The 23,838-nt window shown below is 36.1% G+C and overlaps 1 protein-coding gene across 4 annotated transcripts in view; it reads right to left on the reverse strand.

Annotated features, from left to right (window-relative positions):
• Positions 1-23,838, reverse strand: part of STXBP5L (syntaxin binding protein 5 like) — a 209,063-nt gene that overhangs the window by 128,014 nt on the left and 57,211 nt on the right. For all 4 annotated transcript variants that reach the window (XM_040597097.1, XM_040597095.1, XM_040597094.1 and 1 more), the window contains exons 3-4: positions 5,762-5,843; positions 4,038-4,138 (exon numbers count right to left, since the gene is read on the reverse strand). In XM_040597097.1, coding sequence (XP_040453031.1) covers positions 4,038-4,138; positions 5,762-5,843 — 183 coding nt within the window. The remainder of the gene's footprint in view (positions 1-4,037; positions 4,139-5,761; positions 5,844-23,838) is intronic.

The following is a 23,838-nucleotide window of genomic DNA, read 5'->3' on the forward strand; positions in this document are numbered from 1 at the left end:
GAGGTTAAAAAGTTTTACCTGTCCAACCTACTTGTAAATGGAACAGCAAATGATATATTATCAACCATATGCTACTGTTAAACATGTCTTACAAGTAGCTGTGTTACCATTACAGCTCTTGGTATGGGGCCAAGCACTGAAACACATTGCTTACATTTATATTTATATTTTCTTGAAGGTTCTTACTGCATTGTATTACATTACAATTATAGCAATAGAAATTTAAGGTGATAACCTTATATTTTATACAAGGCAAAACCATGTAATTTGCTAAAAAGTCCAGAGCATTACACTGTAGAACAAAATATCAGTTTGCCATCATTTCTAATTCCCAGTTTTCCTTCTGCACTTGCTCCAAAGAGACAGTAAAGGAGCAAGTGCATTATCAGAGTTGATATTGCTAATGTTGCATCATCATTAGTTTAACAACAGGTCAGAAGAAGAAAAGAATAAATCTGGAGAGGTTGCAAACTATGATTTAACAGCTACAAAAGTGCATTTTGTACGTTAATTATTATTCATAAACCATTCAGTGTCTTAATGCTGAATGCTACACGGTGAGTGAAAGATAACCAGTGTGCTGCACTTAAGAGATCTTTGTTCTTTTCAACTATGTTGTTAACAATATCTGAAGAAAAGAACAAACATATTTTTTACTTTTGTGAGAGGGAAAGGGGGAATACATATATGTATACACTTGGGGAAATTTGACTCAAGTAGTTGCACAAGCATACACAGAAACACTGCTAAGGGCAAATTTTAGTCCATTATACCGCAATCTTAAATGTCAAGAAACAGAAGCAAATTCCAAATTAAACAGTTAACAACATGAAGACTGGTGCACTGAGTAACAGCCAAAGACTTAAGTAACACTCATCCATCTAACACAATCTAACAGCTGTAAGGCTCATGCATCAAATATTTTAAAAACTCACAATAAACTGATTCTACATGAAAGCTAATTAATTGAAGACAAATTAATCAAGAATGTGGACTAATACAATTACCTTCCTCATCACAAGCAGATAAAATATTAAAATTTTAAGTTGCATTATATTGCATCACTTCACGAAGTAAATCTGCCAGGTTGTTGTTTTTTTTAAATAAAAATCTAAACCAAACAGCATATCAAGGAGACAAACATATTGTATGAATAAAATTACAATTTTTATAAATTCTCAAGAGAGACATGCAAACAGGAAAACATGAAGCCACCACATGCTCCATTTTCATAGGTAAAATGCATCTGCATAATTATGTTTTGCTATATAAAAGCTGTTTTTTATAATAATTAAAATGAAGTTTAAATGGTGTTCTTATAAGAACTAGCCTTTGACTATGTAAACACTTCCCTATATGGCCTTTTCCAATACCTTCCTGTTTTCTGAAAGCACACTAAAACCTATTCTCTGTCAACAAACATTTCTCCTCATTTAAGAAACACCAAGGCGAGCTTATTCATTGGGTCAGAAACTTAAAATAAGACAAAAGAATCTTTCTCTCTTCAGTATGAATCTTGCCTTCCCTTAACCTCCCCATGCAAGAGGAGAGGAGAGGATGAAAATAATTTTTTTCAACTGTTCCAACAGTGAAGACGACATTAATTTTTGGAAGACAGACCTTTGAATTTCTTGAAGAAAATAAATTTTGATCTTATTGCTTTATCAGCCTCCCAACTTCCCCCTACATCCATTTCGCCACAAATTTCTTATAGCTAAGGCAACCGTTATTTGCTGTTTCTCTGAACATCATGTAATCGATAACTTTTATGCTTTAATACAATAAATATATTCAGAAAAAAGAAAAGGAAGCAGTCTTCTAGACTTAACTCTGTTAGGCATACATATACAAAAATGTTCCAAATTAATGAGAGGGTTAATTAGGGTTTTAGCCTTACATTTTTGTTAGTTGCCCAGAGGTTTATGTTGAGTTTTACATAATAAATGTGTAATCAAACTTAAAAAATTGAAAGTTAGACGATTTGAAATTAATAGATATGTATTTTAAAAGAAAATACAATAAAAATGAGGAGATTTCATTCTGCAGCCAAGTGCGTGAATACAAAACCCCCAAAACTACAGGCAGTGCTAGAGAATGCTGAGAAGAAAAGAACTGCCTATAAAGTTATTTCTTCGTACTTACTGAAAATTCTTTTTAAATTTAAAACTGGACTTACTTTTTGGACAATATTATATACCAGTGTTATCAGGATATTTGCCTCATAGCCTTTGATGTGTGAATAAAAAATATTTAAATGGCAGTGATTGTACCAGTTACTTAAAATATATATAAAACAGCTAACAGTTGGGGCTTTTTTATTCCCAACTTACAAGACTTTGATAAAAGGCAGTACAGCTAGCTATGCATTTATTACAAATAATTACAACCTCAGACCCTATTTAAACCTCAGTTCAAAAATTCCATTACACAAAATGCGATTTATGCAGTTTTCCAGTATCCCAAATAACTTGCTTCCAAACATTTTGCCCAATGTTTTAGGCTGGCAGAAACCAAAGAAAATTTAGGTAAAGGTAATGACAATTATTTACTCTTAGGAAAGCCTAAATGTGTGTGAGCTTATTTTATCGAGAAATTCTGATAAAATTCTGACCAAGATGCCACACTAGTGTCTCTGAAGAGAAGTGACAGGCAAACAGGTAAACAGACACTGCACTCTTCTAAGTATTGATTCCTTAGGTTGCGTGGAAGGTTGCTGGCTGGGAGAGCTAGATCATGATGTACTGGAATAACGCCTACAATATTTAGATTTATCGATGACAAATTGTGGATAAGGTACCTACCTGATAAGAATACCAAGATTCAAATATTTCAACATATGTAAAATGATGATTTTCTGTCCAGAAGCAGTTAGAAAATGCACATATACTTTTTCATTTTATCTCATGCTGTCCCAAACCACTTGATATACTTTTGCTCTGGGGTATAAACTCTTTGGAATCAGGATGTATATTTTCTAAGTTATTATGTAGTACTTCCCACAACAAAATTTGCAACTTGGTGACATTTAAGCACAAACATAATATGTATCTGAATAACAAACAACAAAGAAAAAGTCTATTTCCATAATAATTTTCAGATTTGCTGCAGCTGAAGCTTTGCTGAGCTTGTTTACTTGTTTACTTCACTTTATTGCTAAAGTACTAATACCTTTCACCACTGCACAAGCAAATATATAAATGTCTAAAAGAACTTGCTGCACCTTAATAAACACTGAATATATATATTAAGAGAATTACAGTATTACTTAAATTTCCAGTCAAAACCATACTATGTATTAATTCTATGTTTTAAATTTTTTTAAAGAATCCATCCCAAAGATGACGTACAGAATAACTGTATTGCTCAAGGATTCACAAAAAAGCCAACTGCTGCATTTATGCACTGAATCTTGGTCTTCTGACTACTGACCTAATTCCTGACTAGAAACACAGAACTTGTTCTTAATAAAAACGTAGCATTCAAGCACCATAATATTGCATCAGTTTTTACTTGGGTGACTAAATACAGATTAAGGTGCTCACCTTCTGTTTGAGTTTGAAAATTACAACCACATTTACCACTGTTCCCCAAATTCACAATTCATTTATGCTAAACTTCCAGTATTTTACAAATATAGAATCCTTTCAAGATAAAGAAAATTATTTCCCTGATCCAGCCAGCTGAGGTACTGAACTGGCTGGTACTGAACAACAGATCAGTCGAAAGGATCACAGTGCTTGTGTCTGGTCTGACAAAAACAAACACACAACTGTTCACACCAGTTCATGTAAACAGAAGGTAAAATGAAAAACATTTTGACAAAAAGCAGGCAAAATTTTTCAAGTTCTGAGAAGGCTGCAGAAAGAGAAAGTGAAGGGTTTTTTCAATGGGAACAAGACTCGAGGAGTGGAAGAAAAAAATTCAAGACAAAACTATCCACCTTCAGAAAGGCCAACCAATAAGCATGTATTATTAGAAATCCAGAAAGAACATTTGTGGTTTTAAAAAATGAAATATTTACTGTTATATAGTCTTACCTTTCTCTGTTAAATTTCAGAGAATGTAGGATGGCTGGTCGTTTCTGTCGAAGATTCCACAAATGAAGTGCATCATCTGCACTTGCACTGACCAAAGCACCCTAGAGCAGACAAAAAAGAGCACAGCATATTACTCTTCTGCAGATTCTGTCTTATTCTTAAGTGATCTTCACTGTTAATGTTCTACATGTAGAAAACGATACAGTTTATAAAAAATGGTTGCTTTTTTTTCTAGGAAAAAAAAAATACCGTAGTCAATTTGAATTGATCTGGTAAATGTAAATAGTTTAAATTAGTACAAGATCAGCCAAAGTTAAATTAAAACTCCATCAATTTAAAATGCAAATTAAAAGTTCTGTATTAAGGTCACATGTAAACTTCTATGTATTTCCACATAAACATAGAGATGTATGAAACCGAGAACAGACAACACTTCAAAATGTGAGTGTTAAGGACATAAGTAAAGGAAAAAGGGATCAGTGTATTACTGTGGCAGAGAGGCACTAGATGTTGGCCAAAGAGAAAGCAATCCTTTCTTCTGGGGAAAGGTGAGAACTTAACTGAAAAGATCAGTTCATACCACCTACGACTGATCGATAAACTTCTCTTTTTGCATCTTGGATTTCCTTCCTAATCCTAGCAACTGTTCTTCAATGTTGACATATGCAAATGAAATTAATGAAGGTGAGACTTCTCTAATACAGTATAATCCGTGGTTTAATTTTCATCTCCCAAGTAGTTTAAAACAATGACAGACAGAACGTCCACCTCAGAAATCAATCTAATCCTATGTATTAGGGGTTCTGCTGGTCACCTAATGAAAAGAAAGAACACTGATTCAAACCTTGCCCTCCCTGTTTTCATCCCTGCCTTCCTCTAAAGAATTCTACTGGACTAACTGTTTCTGAGGTTTCAGTTCTCCCTCCTCAGTTTCTGTGGTTTAGGTACTTTCTCCAAACAGGTGTAGAAAGAATAAATATTTCTCAGGTTTAAAACCCCCACAAAACTAAAAAGTCTTTCCTTGAGAAACTCCAAGATCTCCAGGCTTAGAAAGAGGACTTGAAACTGTCTGAAGTGTTCCCTTCTAATAAAATTAAACTATGAGTAGTTTATAATTTGGCCAGGTTATGAGGTTCTGGGAAAAACCCAGATTATAATGCTCCAGGAAGTTTTCTTGCCTATTACCACTCCAGACATCTTCTGCACAGAGCAAGCTATAAACTGTCACTGTTTCTTCATGTCATCTAAACTTGATTTTGACAAACTATTTGCGAAGACTGAGCTTGCTGGTTTGATTGATGATCCCTGCAGTTGCTTTTCCTTGCTTCAAATAGTAGCATATCCCCAACTATTGACTTTTCAGCCAATAACCATCGCTATATTTCCATAGAAAGTTTTAGCTCATTTATTAATTTCTATTTGACATGGGACTGTGCAACATGTTTAGTAATTTAATGGATTTTACATCTGTCTTCAAACATTAATATATTGACTGCCTTTTATTCAGTACTCTATACTGATGTATATGAAAGTAATACTTTTCCCTGTGTGCAGTCCCATAAATAATTTTCTAAAAGGCTGTAGGGTAAACGTCCTCTGGATGTATGCCACTTACTTGTGGGCACAATTCGTCAATGTGTAACGTTATATCACTCAATTACAATACATGAATCGACTTATTCAACTAAATCTGTGCAGAAGAATCTGAGTACATATGTCCTTACCTCATTGATTAAGAACTGGAGCTGCAGAACCGCAGCACCACTTTCATGTTGGCAGTAGCAATCAACACCAGGCCTGCCCAATCTGTTGCCATCAAAGTCAAGGATTCTAACATTCCCATTATCACCAGAAGCAAAGAGAAAAAAACCCTCAACAAACTACCAATTAAACTATAATTAACCTTTAATTAACCTCAATTCTTCCTGCTTTCAGTAAAACAAAAGAATTCATGCTGACTTTCCACTGTTCTAATTAAAGTACCCACATCATCAGGCTGAAACACATGCAGTTGGGAGTGATCTGTTCTTGCCTGGTATTTTGCCTGCAAAATAAAGTACATGAATTAACACAAAAAATTCAGCAGTATGCAAGTTAAATTTCTTTTAACACATTATTAGTTCATATAACACATTAATGTATCTTGGTAAGTACAAAATTTAGATTTTTGTACTTATCAAGATATTATAAAATTAATAATTTAGTACCATGGTCTGTAACAGTTCTGCAGCAGACTTTCTTTTTTAAATCTGAGAAAAAGCTTTTTAGAGTGAGTCATTTCACACTTACATAAAAGCTCACATGTAACCATTGCTCTCTGTCTCATCAACACCAGTACAATGCAGTGCCATGCAGAATTACCCAAGTCTAACTACATTCCCTAGTCCAATCCCCAGTCCCAGCAAAACCAGTCAGACTGCTTCTGGCAACCCAGCTAGTTCACTCGGAATCAGCATCGACACTGTTTTGCAGCAATAGCTTGCTGTCCAGATATATCGCGAATGTACCTTTCCACCTGTTCTCCTTGGGTCTTTTTCTCTGCATGCTAAATTGCCATCTCCTTAACTTAGGTGATGGCCTTTCCCATCTGAGCCACAGACTTTAACAAGAAACTGCTGTTCCAGAAAATTACCAAAGATAAAAAGTAAACCAAAAGAAGAGAATAATATGAAATATATTATTAACAACCATGTTGTGTGAAACACCTTCATATGTATTCAAAACATCAAGATTACAATCAGAAACAAGATTTTACAACATAAAGCCCTACTGCTTATTATATATGACTATATTAGCACGTTGTAAACTCCTGAAAAAAAAATGCCAATTGTCCACAAATACTGCAGGTAAATGTCAGGCTCTTCCCCTTTCACAGGTGATGAGACTTGCAGTAAACAATTCCAAAATAGGCCTCAGGGAAGTAAAGTCCATAGATAGAATATTCGAGGGTTAAAACTTTAAAGACCTTGAACTCAATCTCTACTCCCGATTTTGCCAACTGGTCCACGAAACAACCTTAGGGGGAAAAAAATAGAAGTATCTTTTCCTCCCTGTGCCTTCATTTCCCTATTTTTAAGCTGGAGATAGTGTTTTACAGAAGAATACAGTATCTCCCTTGACAGTAATCTCAGTGTACTGGTATCTACAGATGAAAAGCCATGTATAAACCACCATGACTACATTATAGGACAGCAAGGTAGAGAAAAAAAATGGAGTAACACTATCTGCCACTTGTTGCCAGACTGTAGTCCTGACTACTATCACAACCGATAATACAACAAAAAACCTGTGCATCATTTAAACAAACTATTTAAAATACGCAATAAAGATATACGGTAGGATAATTTTTAAGAGCTGATGATAATCTTTTGGTACATTTTGAATGACTGCTCTCTGGTACTCTTTTTGAATATTGTTCCCCACTGCTTGTTTTAAGGTAAGGGGAAACAAAGTGAGCGCCAAAACCAACCCACCCACCCACTGGGGATTTCAAACTGAGTGGAAGTTTTAACAGATAAGTGCTTTCCCTTTAACTTGAGCTTTATAGTCAGTATAAATCCCTGGCACTAGCTAATGATTGTCCTTAGTGAAAATTACACTAGCATTGCCCTGATTAAGCAGGTGTCCACCCTTCAGCATCAATATCATGCTAAGTCAGTTTTCTAGGAAACATCCTAACAAAGTAGATGATTTAATTCAGCATATCCCAAACAAACAAAGCACTCTCCAATAATTCACATTTATCTGCATAAGTGTTCACCCTGAAATACTTCACAAATTACTAAAATAAGAGAGAAATTGTGCCGTCTGCTTCAGTCTGGCCAATTGCCCTGAAGTAAGGACTGATGCTTAAATAGCAGCATTATCACTGACTGATGATGGTTTTCAAACATTCTGGGAGCTGCGGTGAGGTCCTTCCAGCAGAAGGAGCTGGAGAGATATGATGATTTGGCACATGTTCTTGGCACTTTAGCCCATCTTCTGCAAATTCTGTGCTTTGCTGCCAAGCACGGAGGAGTACAACCTTACCTCATCAAATCTTTTCATACCAGTGTACACTACCAGGACATACAGCAGAAGTAGCTATCGTACAGGATTTGGATGGAATTTATTATGTTATTTTGCCTTTTTCTAAAATAATGACTCTGCTATCAGGGAGAGTAGAGTACCTCTAGAGATATTAAAAGGGGGGACTAATACTGATCCATCTGAATACCTCAGAGTAGACATCATGAGTTTCAAGGATAAAAGCCACTCACTATCTCTTCTCTTACTAGCATGTTGGATCTCCCACGGGCCTTCACAGATGTGCCAGATTATCCTAATTTATACATAAAAGGGAAAAATGAAAACTAAGTTTGGTTGTCTGTTGGGATCTAGAGTGAAACAAGTAGAATCAGAATTATGTGCATCAAGCTATGAAAGTGTGACAGTAATAACATTTAACAGAAAAACGTTCTTTCTGAAAACAACATTTAATCCTGGTTTTAAAATCTGTATGTGTGAAATAAGATATTTTGTTCTGTATTCACTTGTATGCAACAGGTTTTCATAGAGTATTTCAACATCCTGTTATTCCAAAACTTATCATTATCCTGAAAAACAAAATCAAATAAAATAGATCAGTTGTTAAGATGCCCAGTTTTAAGTACTCGAATTCAGGTTCCGAGATGCAGACTTCCATGACAGCATAATACATTATTAACATGGAATTTACATGTCTTGGACTATTCCATCACAGATTGAAGAAAATGTCCATTTTCCAATATTACAACCTGATTCAGATTTTTCCTCTAGGTCCTTTTGGTCACTGGTATAAAGATCAGTTAGTATATAACTGATATTCTCATGTCACACCCATACTCCATCTTGAATGGCTGCTGTCAGAGCACACGTACATGTGGATGTTTTGCTGGAAGCCAAAGGTGCCAGTGAATGGTTACACACATAGGAGAGGTGTCACTGGGCAGAACTTCTCATAAGCATGATCCATGACCAAATTTTGCATCTCACAACTCACTTATTCCATGAGTCATTTTTACTACATGATACATACACATCTGATGCCTCTCATTCTTCTTCAAGGTTAGTACTAATGGAATCCACAGACTTGAGAAAGTCTTGTGTGTTCACTGAGAACCAAAAGCGCAGATACATTAGAACTAAGTCCTGGAGTTGAGACCAGTGTTACCTGCAGCAGGTATTTAAATTCTTAGGACCAGAAGGCCCAGAGGTAACACGTTTTTCTTCATTAATTTGGGTGATTCTTTAGTCACGTCAGATCAAATCTTTTTGCAACGGGAAGGACTACAGTCTGATTTGTTCCTCCTGGCAAGGCAGAAGAACTGAAGAAGTCATATCATAAAGGACCTCCTGCCAAGGCATGCCAAGCAGCTAACAAATATCCTCTGGCAAGTAAAACTATTAAATAACATATGGCACCTTTCTCAAAACCAAAACTCTTCCATAGAAGAAAATGACAGCAAGCTATGTAAATAAGCAACTCTTAACTTTTTTTTTTTACCATTTAATTGATTTTTTCCATGACTAAGAGCAATCTATACACAGAAATGAACACTAAAGTAAGGGGTTATACTTATTAAGTAGAACCCATGGTCTCACATCCACCATTTTATTAAGAGACACACATAGAAATGAGCAATCCCCATTTATAGCCTCTCCTTTAAAATGTTTGGGAATTGTGGGGTGCTGCAGAAGTAGCATTGCTGCTTGAAGGAGTCCTGTCATCTGATCTGCACTGACTGGTACATGTTTGAGTAGGAATATGCAGCACCCTAAGAGCAGATGCTTGTGGGCTGGCGTTACTCCATTACATAAACCAACTGTAAAATTGATTTAGCGTGTAACTTGAATATAGGACAGGTTTTCTTGCAGAAGACCTATCCCACTGAGGTGAGTAATTTATCAGTTAAAAAAGCACCCATGTATTTAACAAAATTATTAACTAATAGAATGGTCAAACAATTCAATCACACCACTAACCAATTAAACCAACCAGAAGGTTAGTCAGTTGTATCTGTGTCACAGGATGGATTTTGTGAAAAGATTACAACTATGAAAACATCACCTTTATCTCCTACGTTTACAGTTCTGAACATGCCTACTTTCAGTTCCTGGAATACAGTTTTACAGATCCTTCATGGAATTTCTGGAATTCTCCCATACATTAATTTCCTGTCTGCTAAGGAGAGTGCATATTCTGGTGTAAATAAGTGCCACAGACCTAGGTTCTGTATTTCAAATGGGCTTCAAACTGAGTTTTTCTCTCTTTTCATGAGATAGTCTACCTTCATGATTTCTGAACTACATTCCTCCCGTGTTCAGTTATCCTCACTATTAAGAATGTTATGCTACATGTAGAATCAATACATTCAGTTTCAGTTTAAAGCCGTCAGATCTCATTATGCTTTTCTATGCTAAGTACCTTTGTATTAGCAGAAATTTCATGCTTTGAAACTGTGATCAAGCTGTACCTTACCCATCTTCTGCACAGATAAAAACAAAATAGCCTGAGCTTCTTTATTTTTATGTCATACAGCAATTTTGTTAGCTCCTGAATAGTTCTTACGGGTTTTTATACATGTTCTAGAATGTGTGCTCAACTTCTTTCAAATATCAAAACCACAGCCACACATCATCTTGGTAATGGTTTCTTTAATACAATGTAAAAATATAAACGGCATCTCATTATTCCTTAAATTCAATATAGTTTTTAAATACGTGTGTGTGTGTGACACCTTTTAATTACCTTAATAAATCAGGAAATCATATTGTTTATGATTTCTGAGACTTCTCCATTGCTTTGCAAAAATAAGTGTCCCTCTACCAAGATTCATTTGACATTCAACTACATGTAGTTGAGTTCAATGAATTCCTTAAAAAGGACATGCAACTTAATCCTAGCTTTGTGGCCTTTATTTGCTGTGGATTCACTGGAGACTGCTTCGTTAAACAGTAAGCCTTAGTGGTTTTTGTTTTAAACATAGAAGGATTCACTTTTACAATGAGCTTCACTATGCCTTGAGTTCATTCAGCTGTTTAAATAAAGAGTTGGTTTTTTTCCCCTCCAGTATGAAAAGGTGAAATACTGCTGCAATTGGTTGCTCTTTTAGGATGCTAAATGTGATGTGTTCTATAAATACCGACAAACTTTTCTGGCACCAAGAAGCGTGAATTTTCAGTCTACAATGACCTTTGCATTATTTATTTTTCTTGACAGATTTCTCTGCTCAGGTATACAGATTATTTAAGGGTTAATCTCAGGAACAGTTAAATATCCATTATGATATATACAGGCTGAAAAATTTGCTTTTGGCAACTTTGATTTCTTCCAGGTTAAAGCATTTATAGATAAGCTTGTATTTAATGACAAATCTATATATGCATAGGCTACAGTTGGATAGCTGAATGAATGCTGTGAAAAATATGACCATTTATTTAAATAAAATGCAAATTCACATCAGCATTATTCACAATTTTTTGATTCCTATGATTGCCTATTTTATTTCCTAAAATATCTGCAGATACCACAAGTGTTACCAACACTCACAGGGCTATATTTTTTGATCTCTTTATGAGACTTCTTTCTAAGATCTTTGTCATTTTGGGAATCATCTGCTCTGGAAACAGAACGCAAATATAATCACCATGTGATTGAACTCAATCAACCCTAAACCTGAAATAGCAAATTGTGAAGAGCAGATACTCAGGGGTAATGACTCTAGCAATGTTTCGCAAATAACATGTAGGTGAATAATTTCATATTCCATTTGTGCAGTATCAATAATTTTCAATTCCATTTGCATATCCATATATATACACACACATACACATACATAATAATCAACAGAAACCACCTAGCTCTAAATTCACCTCCAAAAAAGGAGCCATTTAGTTACTAGTCTGTAAAAGCTCCACATTGCCAGGCAGCCACTTTGAAAGAGCTGTCTTTTGAGGTTGGACTTCTTGTGGTAGTAACAAACAACATTAAGAGTCTGCATTTATAGTGGGCTTCCTCTTTTTTTTCAAGTACTCATAAACCTCAGTGAGCTCACTGACACATACAGATAAGAACAAGAAAGGCAGCGACGAGTGAAATCTGAAATCTGTAGGAGTGAGTGAAAAGCGTATTGACTATATTTGCAAGGGCTATAGTTTCAAAGAAATTTACAAATGCAGACAAAAGTTTAGTCAAAGGTGTGAGAAATATGGGAATGGGAGGAGAATCATACCTGTAAAGCTCATTCATAAACACATCTGGTAGAAAGCTACAGAGAGAGTAAGTTGGGACAGAATAATACTCTTATCTAATGTATACTGAAAGTTACGGAAAAGTAAACTGTGCCACAAATGAGAGGGCTATGTATTCTGGAACATCCTAAAGCCAGAAAGTCACTTTAACATAACCAAGAACCTGCAGAACAACATATCAAGATATAGATTAAAAAATGATAATACAACTGAATTTTATTCAATTTACTGCCTTTTAAGAGGACTATGCAAATTACACCGTTTGCTGGCCATCTGTATGCATTAGGTACAGAGAGCAGTCTAACATACTCTTTTACAAAACAAACTGAGCAGGTAGCTTTAACTCTGCCATATTTAGTTTCTTTTTCCTCAGCCTGCAGACACTAATATTCAACACAGTATTTGCTCCATGTATAGCTGTGCACCCAGACCACACATAACATGCAGGTTACCACATGTGCAGTCACTGATGGCAAATGCAATCTTCTACAATGATTTTATACTAAACCCAACTGCATGTAAAAGTTATGCACGAACGTTAATATTTGTGTTATCCCTGCTTCTAGACACTATCACTGAATTTGTTGACAGCAGGTTTAGAGAAGGTTTTAGGAAGTTTTGTTAGTGCTCTTCAAGCAAAAAAAAATGGAAGACTATCTATATAAACTCTATGTAAGATCAAAACTTAAGCCTTATCATATTTTTCTATAGCAGAGGTTTTTTTCTAAGTTGTTGAATTTTTAGCAATTTGTAACAGCGATCACAAGGTGCTGCTTTTCTTCATAGCTGCCAGTTATGAAGAACAACTGGTGACAACAGAATACAGGATGAAAAGAGATCACATAATAAGTCTTTTTATAAAAGGTCAAAAGACCTGTCAAACTAAAAGTATCTAAAAATAAAAAGACATTTTCCCAAAATTTAGTTCCTCCTGTAGTTGCTATGGAAAAGTTATACAACTAAAATAATACATTAAACCTTGATCCATGTCATGACAGAGCTTGAGAACACACATTGTGCTTTCTCTTTCAAACAGACAGCAAGTAGCCATTACTGGGAATCTTGAAAACAAAACTGCATGTTTCCCCACCTGCTTCCAGCCCCAACCACTGACCTAGGACTAAGGTGATGAAGGTCCTATGGCAAATTCTGTAGTCTGTAGGAGATGAGAACAGATGATTAAATAACGTTCCTTCTTATCTGAAAATGTTTCATTATCTATTTTGGCTCATACAGATAGGGGGTAGAAAAACTCCTTTGTTCAGTGTTGTTAGAATAATTAACAGTTGCCTTGATTACTTCTGGTTAGTTCTCCCTGCCAGGCACTTCACAGCAATGAGTTCCACACAACTCTAGTCCTTTGTTTTATGAGCAATTATGGACTTCTAAGACAAGCTCTGCTATGCGCGCTGTTGGCTGACTTCTGATTTGGTCAAAGCAGAAGCGATCAGCAGCACATATATGAATACTTCACACCAGCCATTCTGCGCTCAGTCATGCAATAAGAATGTCCTGGATACTCTTATCAGGTGCTAAGATCACCCCAAACCTACTGTGCTTAGGCTTATCAACAAATCAACACAGAACTGAAACAAAGAATTAAAAATTTCTACTGAAATGATAATTCCATACTTTGGAAAAATTATGAGCATTTTAAAGAGGCATTCAACAGCAAATCCTTTAAGCACAAAATTATTTCTATAATCAACCTGTTTTCTTTCAAAGTTAAATTCACCACTGCATGCAGAGCCTAATAAATCAATCTGCTAAAACAAAGAAACAAAAAATCCCCAAATTAATTTTAAGAGATTTAGTCCCTGAAAATCTCCAGACCTCTAGCTATCAAGACAGTTAATTGGTTATGAAAGTGAGGTGATCATTAGTAGAGCTTGTATTCTGATTCACATATTTACTGTAAGAACTCAATTTTATAAACTAAATTAAATCATCATCTGTTAACTTTTCTGATTATACTGTAATAAGCAGCAAGGTATATTGTACAAATACAACCCTGAGGCACTTTAGTCAAAGTGGACTGTTTGATGATGCCCACTGATGATACATTTTCAGTCTCATTCAGTAATATGTCAGAAACTTTCCATGTATAACACCACAAAAGACTTGTTTAACTGAGAGAGCTGAGTATCGTTATGTATAACCTTAGAGGGATTTAGTATGCAAGGGCGCTTTAGTCAGAAAAAATTGCATTAATACACAGGTACTAATGCACTGAGAAAGGCAACACCTGATCTTGACTCAGGCTTTGTAAGCAGTAAGTGGTGTAGAGGTTCATTGACTTGATTGTTTGAACATTTCCATTGTTCCAAGTGATATACTTTATAGCATCAATATGCTAAAAAAAATAAAAATGCTTACTTTAAAAGACTTTCATTCAAACATTTCAGAGTTTATCCAACTACAAGATAATACAGATGCTGAGGTCACACACCACATTCTTTTTGAGGCAGATCAATGCTGCCTAAAATATTAAATAATATTATTACTTAACAGGAAACTGCTCACAGCTTGTTAGTTTGTGAGTAATTCCTCAAATTCATCAGCTGCATTAGCTCTACTATCATCTGTTTAGTATTGGATGGTTCCAGGTCTCTGGTACAACACAGAAAATGCTTCACATTCAAAAACTTATTAAAAGAAGGTTCGATATGCTAAATTTGGCAGTAATTTCATTCCTGCCCCAGAAAAATGGATAAATGACATTTCTATAAATTTCTGTTAATACTCAGCACTTTTGTGAATCAATATATTTATTTTTGACAATAAAGATGTTAATCTAGAATTTCATTTGTTAAGCAAGATTAGACATGTAAAACACAGGAACTCACACGCTACCAATAGAATTCAAAACCGGCAATGAAGCTATTCAAGTTTGAATAAATAAAATTCAGAAAAAATTAAGAATCTAATTGAAGAAAATTTAATTTAGAGTTTGACAAAATTTCATTGAACTATCTGGTGGAGTTTTTTTCTTAGGTTTAGTTCAGTATAAACGGTACTATAAATATGCCTATGTTAAAAGGCATTCCAAATATCAGATAGTTGCCCTTAAATAGTTTTGTCTTCTAGTATTGTAACACTCATGTTTTTTTAAGAAATGTTTTCAGCAACAAATTACATGGAAGAGACATTACTTTTTTCCTAGTGCAAGACAGAGGTTAAATGTTATCTACATTTCATCACTCTTATAATCCTCCTGACACACATCATTAGTCTGTCAGATTTTGAAATAAAGTACATTACAGACCACACTTAATCAGCCCTTCTATTCCATCTGCATCAAATGGGTAACAAGCAGCTGGTTAAAATGTATCTCAGGAAGCCCCTTTGGTGTAAATGAGTATGAACGATGATTTTTCCACTTTTAAACAAACACTTGTAGACTGTGTTATACAAATTACATTCATGTTTGATGCCAGCTTTATTAAGCATTTATGTTTTATTTGAATTAAAATTTATAATCACATTAGTTAACATGGGTTAAAACATGAGTAAAGGTTAGAAAGCATAATTGGTGAATACTCAATAACTTCCAAAGAGCATTTACATTTTCAGAAAAGACTGACTACTACTGGGAATAAAACAGGACATAGCAGAAATCTCTCAAGATCCCAGTTTTTCCATGCCAGTTACTGGAAGTCTGCATGTTTCAGTGAAGCGGGACACTATTTCAGAATATACCATACTAATAAGGTATTATATCAGAATAACCTAATTCAGAATCTTGTTGGACAAGAAGCAAAGGGGATCAAAACTACTTTTATACTTCCTTGGCAACCCAAATTAAAAAGACCGAGCGCTCTGCCTCCCTCCAAGGGACTATTCCTTGCAGAATTTGAGCGCGCTGAACCAGTGCCATAACTGAAGCCCAGCCCTCCCGCGGAGCCCTGCCAGGTAACTGACAGCGAGACGGTGCCAGTGGGGGTGGTGGCTCCCAGTAATCAAAATCCCTCTCTAGAGAATGCAGAGAGCCAGCAGAGACTATTGAGGCTGGATGACTATCAATCCCTGGTTTACCACTGCCATAGTCTTTGGCAGGATCTACAGGTTTTGTTACCTACTTCAGGAAGAGGCTCTGCAGTAACAGCTGCAGGTCCAGCACAGCACAATAGGAAACACCACCGGGGCCCTGGGCTCTACTCAAGGCAATGAGAAAAAAGCTTTAAGCCCATCTAATGTCTTTCTGCAGCGTGATGTGAGGGAGGAAGCCTGCAGGGAAACAAACTGGGCAGAGGAAGCAAGACATGGTGCAGGCCATCCATACTGCCTGCTGGAGAACACTCCGTATTTATTTTAATTACTAAGCTAGGTTTCCTCTAGGAAAAGACAGTTTTAAACTCTAAACAGAATCCTAGGAGCAGCCTGTCATACATGTAGCGTAAGCAAAAGAAAAGAGAAACCTGGAGCAAAACTAGGAGAAGCCCAGCTTGACAGCGTACACACACACAAATTCGGTGAGCTTCTCCCCACACCGGTTTTCAGAAGCTGGAGATCTTACTTGTATAGCCATGTTGAAGTTTTAGTGTATAAACTATAGGAAGGATAAGGAAGAGTGACCACTGACTAGTTAAAGCCTTTCACTCTCATTAAATGTGAAAGTCAAACAGAAATCTTTTGGGGGAGGTTAAACATGGAGATGTACTGTTAGCTTTCATTTTGTTAAACCCTAACACAGATTATCAAACACTGAGTAACACAGAAGCTGTATCTATTCTATTCCACCCCACAAACAATAATCACAAACCCTGCATTTCTTTAGTCCTATATTGTCTGCAAGACTTGAAAAGCAGATTGAAATATAATGAGCACATCTATACAGACACTGTTTCTGAACTTCCACATTCCTGACTTGCTTATTTACTAATGCAAGTTTACTAACTAAATGGGGGAAAATGCTGTATTTTTCTTAGCACTGTTGTTTCAAATTCAGCATAAAAACTAGCATTTAGATTAATTTTAAGGTAGATAAAAGAATATAAATACAAAAGGTTGATATGGAGCAAAGTCTAGGGGAAGAGAGATATTTCTCTTCATTTCACTTCAGTGCACATAATGTCTGTCTAGGAAAACATTGGGGTGACTCTGAATTTAGAAACTGGTCTGCCCACTTTTAATTGTCACTCCCCACTCTGTGGCTTAATTTACCAAAATGAGCAGGAGATTTCCAATACTTGAAGCTCAAGAGTCTATCAACTTTCCAAATGACTATGTATTAATTAGAGAAGCCTCTGTGGGACAGGCCCACAATATATTTGCTAAATTGGTTCAAAAACCTTAATCAGACTGGAAAAGACAAGCACACAAACACACTGGGATAGAGAGAAATGTTTCAAAGATCTGGGGGTGGGTAGGTGGGTGGGTGGAATATGAAGATAGCAAGAAAAGAAGGATATAGCTGATCAGTGCTTGCAAGAGGCAGAAAAATGAGATCATTCCTACCAGAAAGTCACTGACTTAGCATAGGAATATCAAATCTTTGTAATGCAAAAAGTGTTTAAAAATTAAGGAATGCCGGTGGAACAAAAAGTTACTTTCTGACATGCTCCAGACAAAAAGGGAATAAATAAATAAATAAAAAGAAAAAAAAAAAAGGAAAAAAAAAGAAAAACCGTAAACAAAAATAAATCCCCAGTTCTCTTCAACAGACTTCTCAAGTTGTGATTTTTACACTTTGGAAGGCCTCAGAATCTTCAAAGAGTAGATAAACAGATTCAGGGTTTAGGTTTGCATGAGGAAATGACAGTATCTATATAGATAAAGCAGGAGCAAGAAGGTCGTCTGAGAATACTGATGTATTAGAACAAGCATTGACAAGACGTACTCACAGCTACTGACAATGCTTGGAGGCTTTCTTGTCCAAATTTGCTGATGGATCTTTCTTAAAGATGAGATATACTCACATCCTAATACATGATAGAAATGTAAGCCATAGCTTGGATAAAGTTATATCGTTCACATTTTACATCATAATGCTAATCTGTAGCATGAAAACCTGAACTGGTTAGTAAGTAAATGGAAAGAGAAGAAATGCTTCTGAAAGGGATGATGTCAAAATGACCATGTTTAAAGGCAATGTTTATTCTTACTGGGTCTCCACGCTCCTCTCTGCCAAAAACAGGCAGAACTTGAAAATTACAGGTGTCAACAAAGCTACTTTCCCACAAGTTACACTATAATTATGCAGAATATGTACACTCAACATCTATACTGTTTTTTCCACAGAAACATGAAAACTTCACCAAAAGCCTTCTGCTGTTGTACCCCACAGTGAAACATGCTTCTCTAGATTCAGATTTGCCAATGAGGTCGGCTCTATACACATAAAAGAGGTTAATTCCTAAACCAGACATTCGCTATCCAACTCAGTGTCCCATTTTCTTGTGGCATGATTTCAATTTTGTTTATTTTAAAACAATCAAGTGTTGAGAAGGAGCCCTAGCTCTAGCCTATAAACAACATTACCCATGCTGATCCCGTCAAGAATAAGGGAACTGCAAATTCACCACACCACAGCTTTTCCTGGGACTAAGACCTGTGTTACCCTGATTACAAAGAGATGGCATTGGTTGCTCAACATAATTTCCATGATCCCATAACAAAATTATGATTTTTTGTTTTGTTTTGTTTTAATTAAGGCAGGCACACCAAAGCGAATTTCAAATCCAATTCACAGACATTTATAATTCTTGCAGCCTATTCTAATTTTTAGAGTTCGTATTCATTGCACGCTAATCATCTGACACACCTATTTTTAATGGTACTGGAAAACGATACTGGTAGTATCAAAATTAAGTGGTCCCTCTGACATCAAAAAAGAATATTTTCAACAATATTTATCAAATGGCAATTGATGTCTCTGAATGGTTTATCCGCCTCATAACTTTAATACATACTACAGATTCCACACATTTTTATTTTGCAAATCAGTAAAACATTTAAGTCTCAAAATTTAAAGCTGAGCTTACTGTAGACAATAGAAAAGGTTGTCTACCAACCTTAGGAGGATTAATTTTTGCAATGGTAATCCACAGCATGTTAGAATCAAGGGTTACAAGTCAAGCTGTTCTTTTCCTTTACTACCTCATGACAGTAAATATTTGTACTTTCCTTTCTTCCAAATTACAACTCCGCAATGAGGATACATACAATGCACCTGCTGACTCCAACTACTACAGCAATTTTGTTTCATCTGGAAAGTACAAGCACTTCTTCTGTTTATTGAACATACAAACTGCTCGTTATTTCCTGTTTCCCTGCTATATTTGTTAATGAATATGAGACGGAAAAAAATGTGGTAAGAAATTAATTTACAATGCAAAATTTCGTATTTCTTCTATTATGGCTGTTCTGCCCTATTACTACTATAGTCTACAGTGGCTAAAAGAGTAAATCAGTTTTTGATACTTGAGTTTCATGGGGAAAGGTTTTGTTGTTGTTGTTCCTTGTGGTTTTGGAAACAGATTGTTTCTAAGTAATACAGGTAGGTAATACCCTAAATTTCTGTCAACTTCAAGATATTCATGCTTTTGGATGACTAACGCATTATGCATCCTGCCTTACCTAACAGAGTCAGGACAATTACACCAGCTTTAATGCACTCTATGATGCACTCTATGATGCACTCAGATGCTGGTCATATTTGTCCCACAATGACATCCCCAGCAATACTGTTCCTCTAGAACAATGCAGGTGCCGCAGCTGAACCTTGGTTTCACTGCTCTGCAGCCTCCTGAAGAGAAGAATTCTTCAAATGAAGGAAACAGTGAAGAGCAAAAGTACTTTAATGGTTCATTAGCAAAGGCCTGGCAGAAATACAAGTGGGAAAACATAGCTCAGGGCAGCTTCTCCTTTGTTTTAAGACTTATCTAAGTCAAATACCACAAATTCCAAGCTCTGCACCAAAGTACTTTGCATATCAAAGTGTCTTTCATTAATTTAGGTATGTTTTGACAATTTTTTTGCAAGACAGATTATGAAACCTGAACCAGAGTCATGCCTAATTTGCTAGGATCCTCTCACTTTTTCTAGCGCTGAATGTATTTGAGATCACTGTGTAACATACCATGTTATTATAAAAGGCACGAGTAGTCCATTCTTGATTGTTTAACCAAAGCTGTTACTGTAACATCCTTTTATCATTAGCTCTCTTCTGTTTCCAGTTCCAATTCTACAACTCATACCAGAATTGCTGGGTTAGCAGTAAAATATCTTTTTACAAATTGTAAGAAGAAAAAAACCCATTAGACAAAGTACTAAAAGGAGGATTACCGTGGCTGGTATTAAATTTTTAGAACTAAAACTCTCTGATAGTTAATGGAGAAAAAGCAAATTTTCTTAGCATGAAAATATCTAGTCTGACCTCTCATATTACTTCAATGAATGCAACAGTTTAACAGAAGCCTGAAAAGCAATAAAGTTTAAGATTTCAAGGAATGAAGACCTTATAACTTTCCTTCGCAATTCATTTCAAAGTGTAACTGCACATATGGCTAAAAATATTAGGATGATTTGTCAGACTTTAATTTCAAGCCACTAATACATTTCTCTGTTAGCTTCAAAAACCTTTTAAGTTTTATTCCTGTGAAAGGACATGTACGAAGCAGTAAAACCATCCTTCGGTCTTCTTTTAAATAAAATAAATCAGACTGAGATCCTCAAGTCTCTCATCATAATATACTTCTTCCAGCCAAATCATCTTTGTATCTCTCCTGTAAATCTATCAAGATTCCTACAGTTGTCTTTCACATTCACAAAAACAAACAGAGAAGGCAAGCAAAAGAGAGACAAAACAGTGGAAGCTTCCCGAATAAGCACTGCCTTCTGGTGACATGGCCCTCATCTAGATTTCACAGGCTGGTAATTTATATCTCCACTGCAAGAAATACCTCAAGCACCAGTGCAAAATTAAACTAGTAATGTAACAGTCAACTGTTAAGCTTTAGTACCACTAACAAATGCTCCTGTCGGTAAGGCAATTAACCAATTCTCTAAGTAACAACCCTTACGTTAAGGTACAGAATCATATATGGAGAGGGATATCATGTATTCACTTCTCAAGAAAATGAGGCATGCATTCTGCTTCTTTATGGGAAATAAATTTATTCATTTTATCTTTACCTAAATTACCAACTGCTTCATGAGAAGACAGCTTTGTCTCTGAAGATGAAGTAATGTACTGGCCTTTTTCTGCAGCCACTGAAGAGAGATCTTCTAATGTTGTCATCATTAAGTCCAGGGGCAAGTGAGTATGCCCCAGGTCAGAAAAAGTAAATACTAACTCTTTCTCTTTGCACCTTCTTTTTGGGTGAAGATTGGACTGAGCTGTGATGTGGTATGGCAGGTATGAAGTCTTTAGTCTGTAAACCAAAGCTGCGGCTACGCATAAAAGTACAGGAGCTTCTGGGATGGTCTGAGCTACCACCCATCATCAGACTTGGGTGCTTCCTAACCAGGAAGGTTGCCAGAAAAGTAATGGTCTGTAGCTAGTTGGTATAATCAAATTCTCTGCTATTGTGCAGCAGGGAGAGAGAGACTGCCAGATAAATTTTTAGGACACTTTGGGAACATTTCTTTCCAAATAACAGATTTCTCATTGTTAATTATTTTGCTGTCTCTTCCTCCCCTCCCATCCTCTCCCCTCCCCTGGCTTGTAAACCACACGTGATTTAAGAGACAGGTAGGTCTTTCTGAATTACAGACTACTCTTGTGTACTCTGTGGCTCAAAACAGCAGTTAGGTCAGCTGTCGGACTTCGATCGTATTCAAAACTGAACTCCTAACTAGAGAAGAATCCCAGTACCATCTCCAGACTGAAAGTAACAAAAAGCATTTACCCACTTCTAAAGCAGGTTCTCAGAGTACGTTCATTAGCTATTAGCTACATATTTCTACTATATTGTTTGATGGCATCATTCAAAGTATTGTATTCGACCTATAAAGCTTGGCTAACCTGAAAACTCATTAATGAACATACTTTTAGCCTTATAGTATAGTTAAGCACCAAAAAGCAGCTGAGGAATGTTTTCCTCAGCTCTGATAGTACCTTTCATTTTGAGGGTTAATCTTTATGCAGTTCATGAATGTGATTGTCATTTAGAAGTTCCCTTTTTTTTCCTTATTACTGAGAAACAGACAAAATCCGCAGTTATCACTGTATCATTAGAGAACTACATAAAATTCCTTTTGTTTCTAAGAAAACACCTAAACCTTTAAAAATAAACATTTTGCTATGCACTAAAAATTTAGTATCTTCCAAGCACAACAGCATGATTTTTCAAGAAGTGAGACATTAGTAACCATTAACAAATATGACTGATTTTTCATTAGACACAGAGTTCTCATCTAGTGCTGCTAGTTCCCTGGCTTTCACTAACTAATTAAGATAACATATAAAATAGTGGAGAAATAATTTCTTGGACTTCAGACAAAATGCTTTTGATTCTCTAAGTATATAAGCTGCATTATTAAAATAAAATCTGTCTGAGGAACATTTCAAATGGACAAAAAAATAACACAGTTCACATCAGGTAAGCAACAGCATACAAGATCTGCCTGGTATTTTGAAATGAGTGTATCTTTTGCAGTCCTTCTAATTATCATCACCCCTTATATAGCATGAAAGCATGTACATATTCTGCAAGTTAATGTCATTTGATTGTTGACCAGCACAAACAGCATTCAGAAGAGACTGAAAAACATTCTTCATAGTTTAAATGTCAATTGGCTGTTTTTTTGTGGTTTTTTTTAAAGGAGCTTGATGATCAAGAAAGATCACTTTTTCAGAGTAAAACACTCTTAACCCAATAAATAGTCCTTGTAATAACTTCTGAAAAAATACATTTGAAATGACATGGGTAGGAAAGCTTGTCACCTCACACTTAAATTAGTTCTCCAAGTTCTGATGTCTGATCCAGAATCTTCCAGGTGTGCATAATAAAAAGGTCACCAAAGCAGAAACTGACACAATCTGTGAAGACTCTGCTTGGTGACAAATGATGCTAGACTAAGCGACTAATTTGTTTTAAAAGTCTGAAACTATAGCGAACTCAGGACAAGCCTGAAGACAACGTGAAAGATAAGGAAGAACAGTTCTTCCGATCCTTCAGGCCACATTTGCCTTAAGCAAGAAGATAAGGGAACAGAAGGAGGTAGCCATGGGTAGGAAAAGAAGTCCTATTACATCATGCAAAGCTACCCTAAGACTGCAGAAAAGAAAGGCTTACATTTGTGGAAAGCACAGGGCACTGCTTCAGCCATTTCCCCAGAACGGAGGGAGGGAACACAATATAGCCTTGCCTCTGTTCTTCCTGCAAATTTCCCACCCTGAACACAGGAGAAGCACTGCCCCTTGGTCCCACCATGATCACAGATTGCAGCAGAACCACCTACTCCTCTCCTCCCAAGCAGGCGACCCCCAGAGCTCCCCGAAGGCTCAGAATTAGTGACATTAGCTCTTCTCAAGGCACAAACCTAAACAAGGGGAAGAAAACAAACTCAGGCTTGTTGGGAGTGA

The sequence above is a fragment of the Falco naumanni genome, chromosome 5 (assembly GCF_017639655.2).
Source record: "Falco naumanni isolate bFalNau1 chromosome 5, bFalNau1.pat, whole genome shotgun sequence".
In the NCBI taxonomy this organism is placed as follows: domain Eukaryota; kingdom Metazoa; phylum Chordata; class Aves; order Falconiformes; family Falconidae; genus Falco; species Falco naumanni.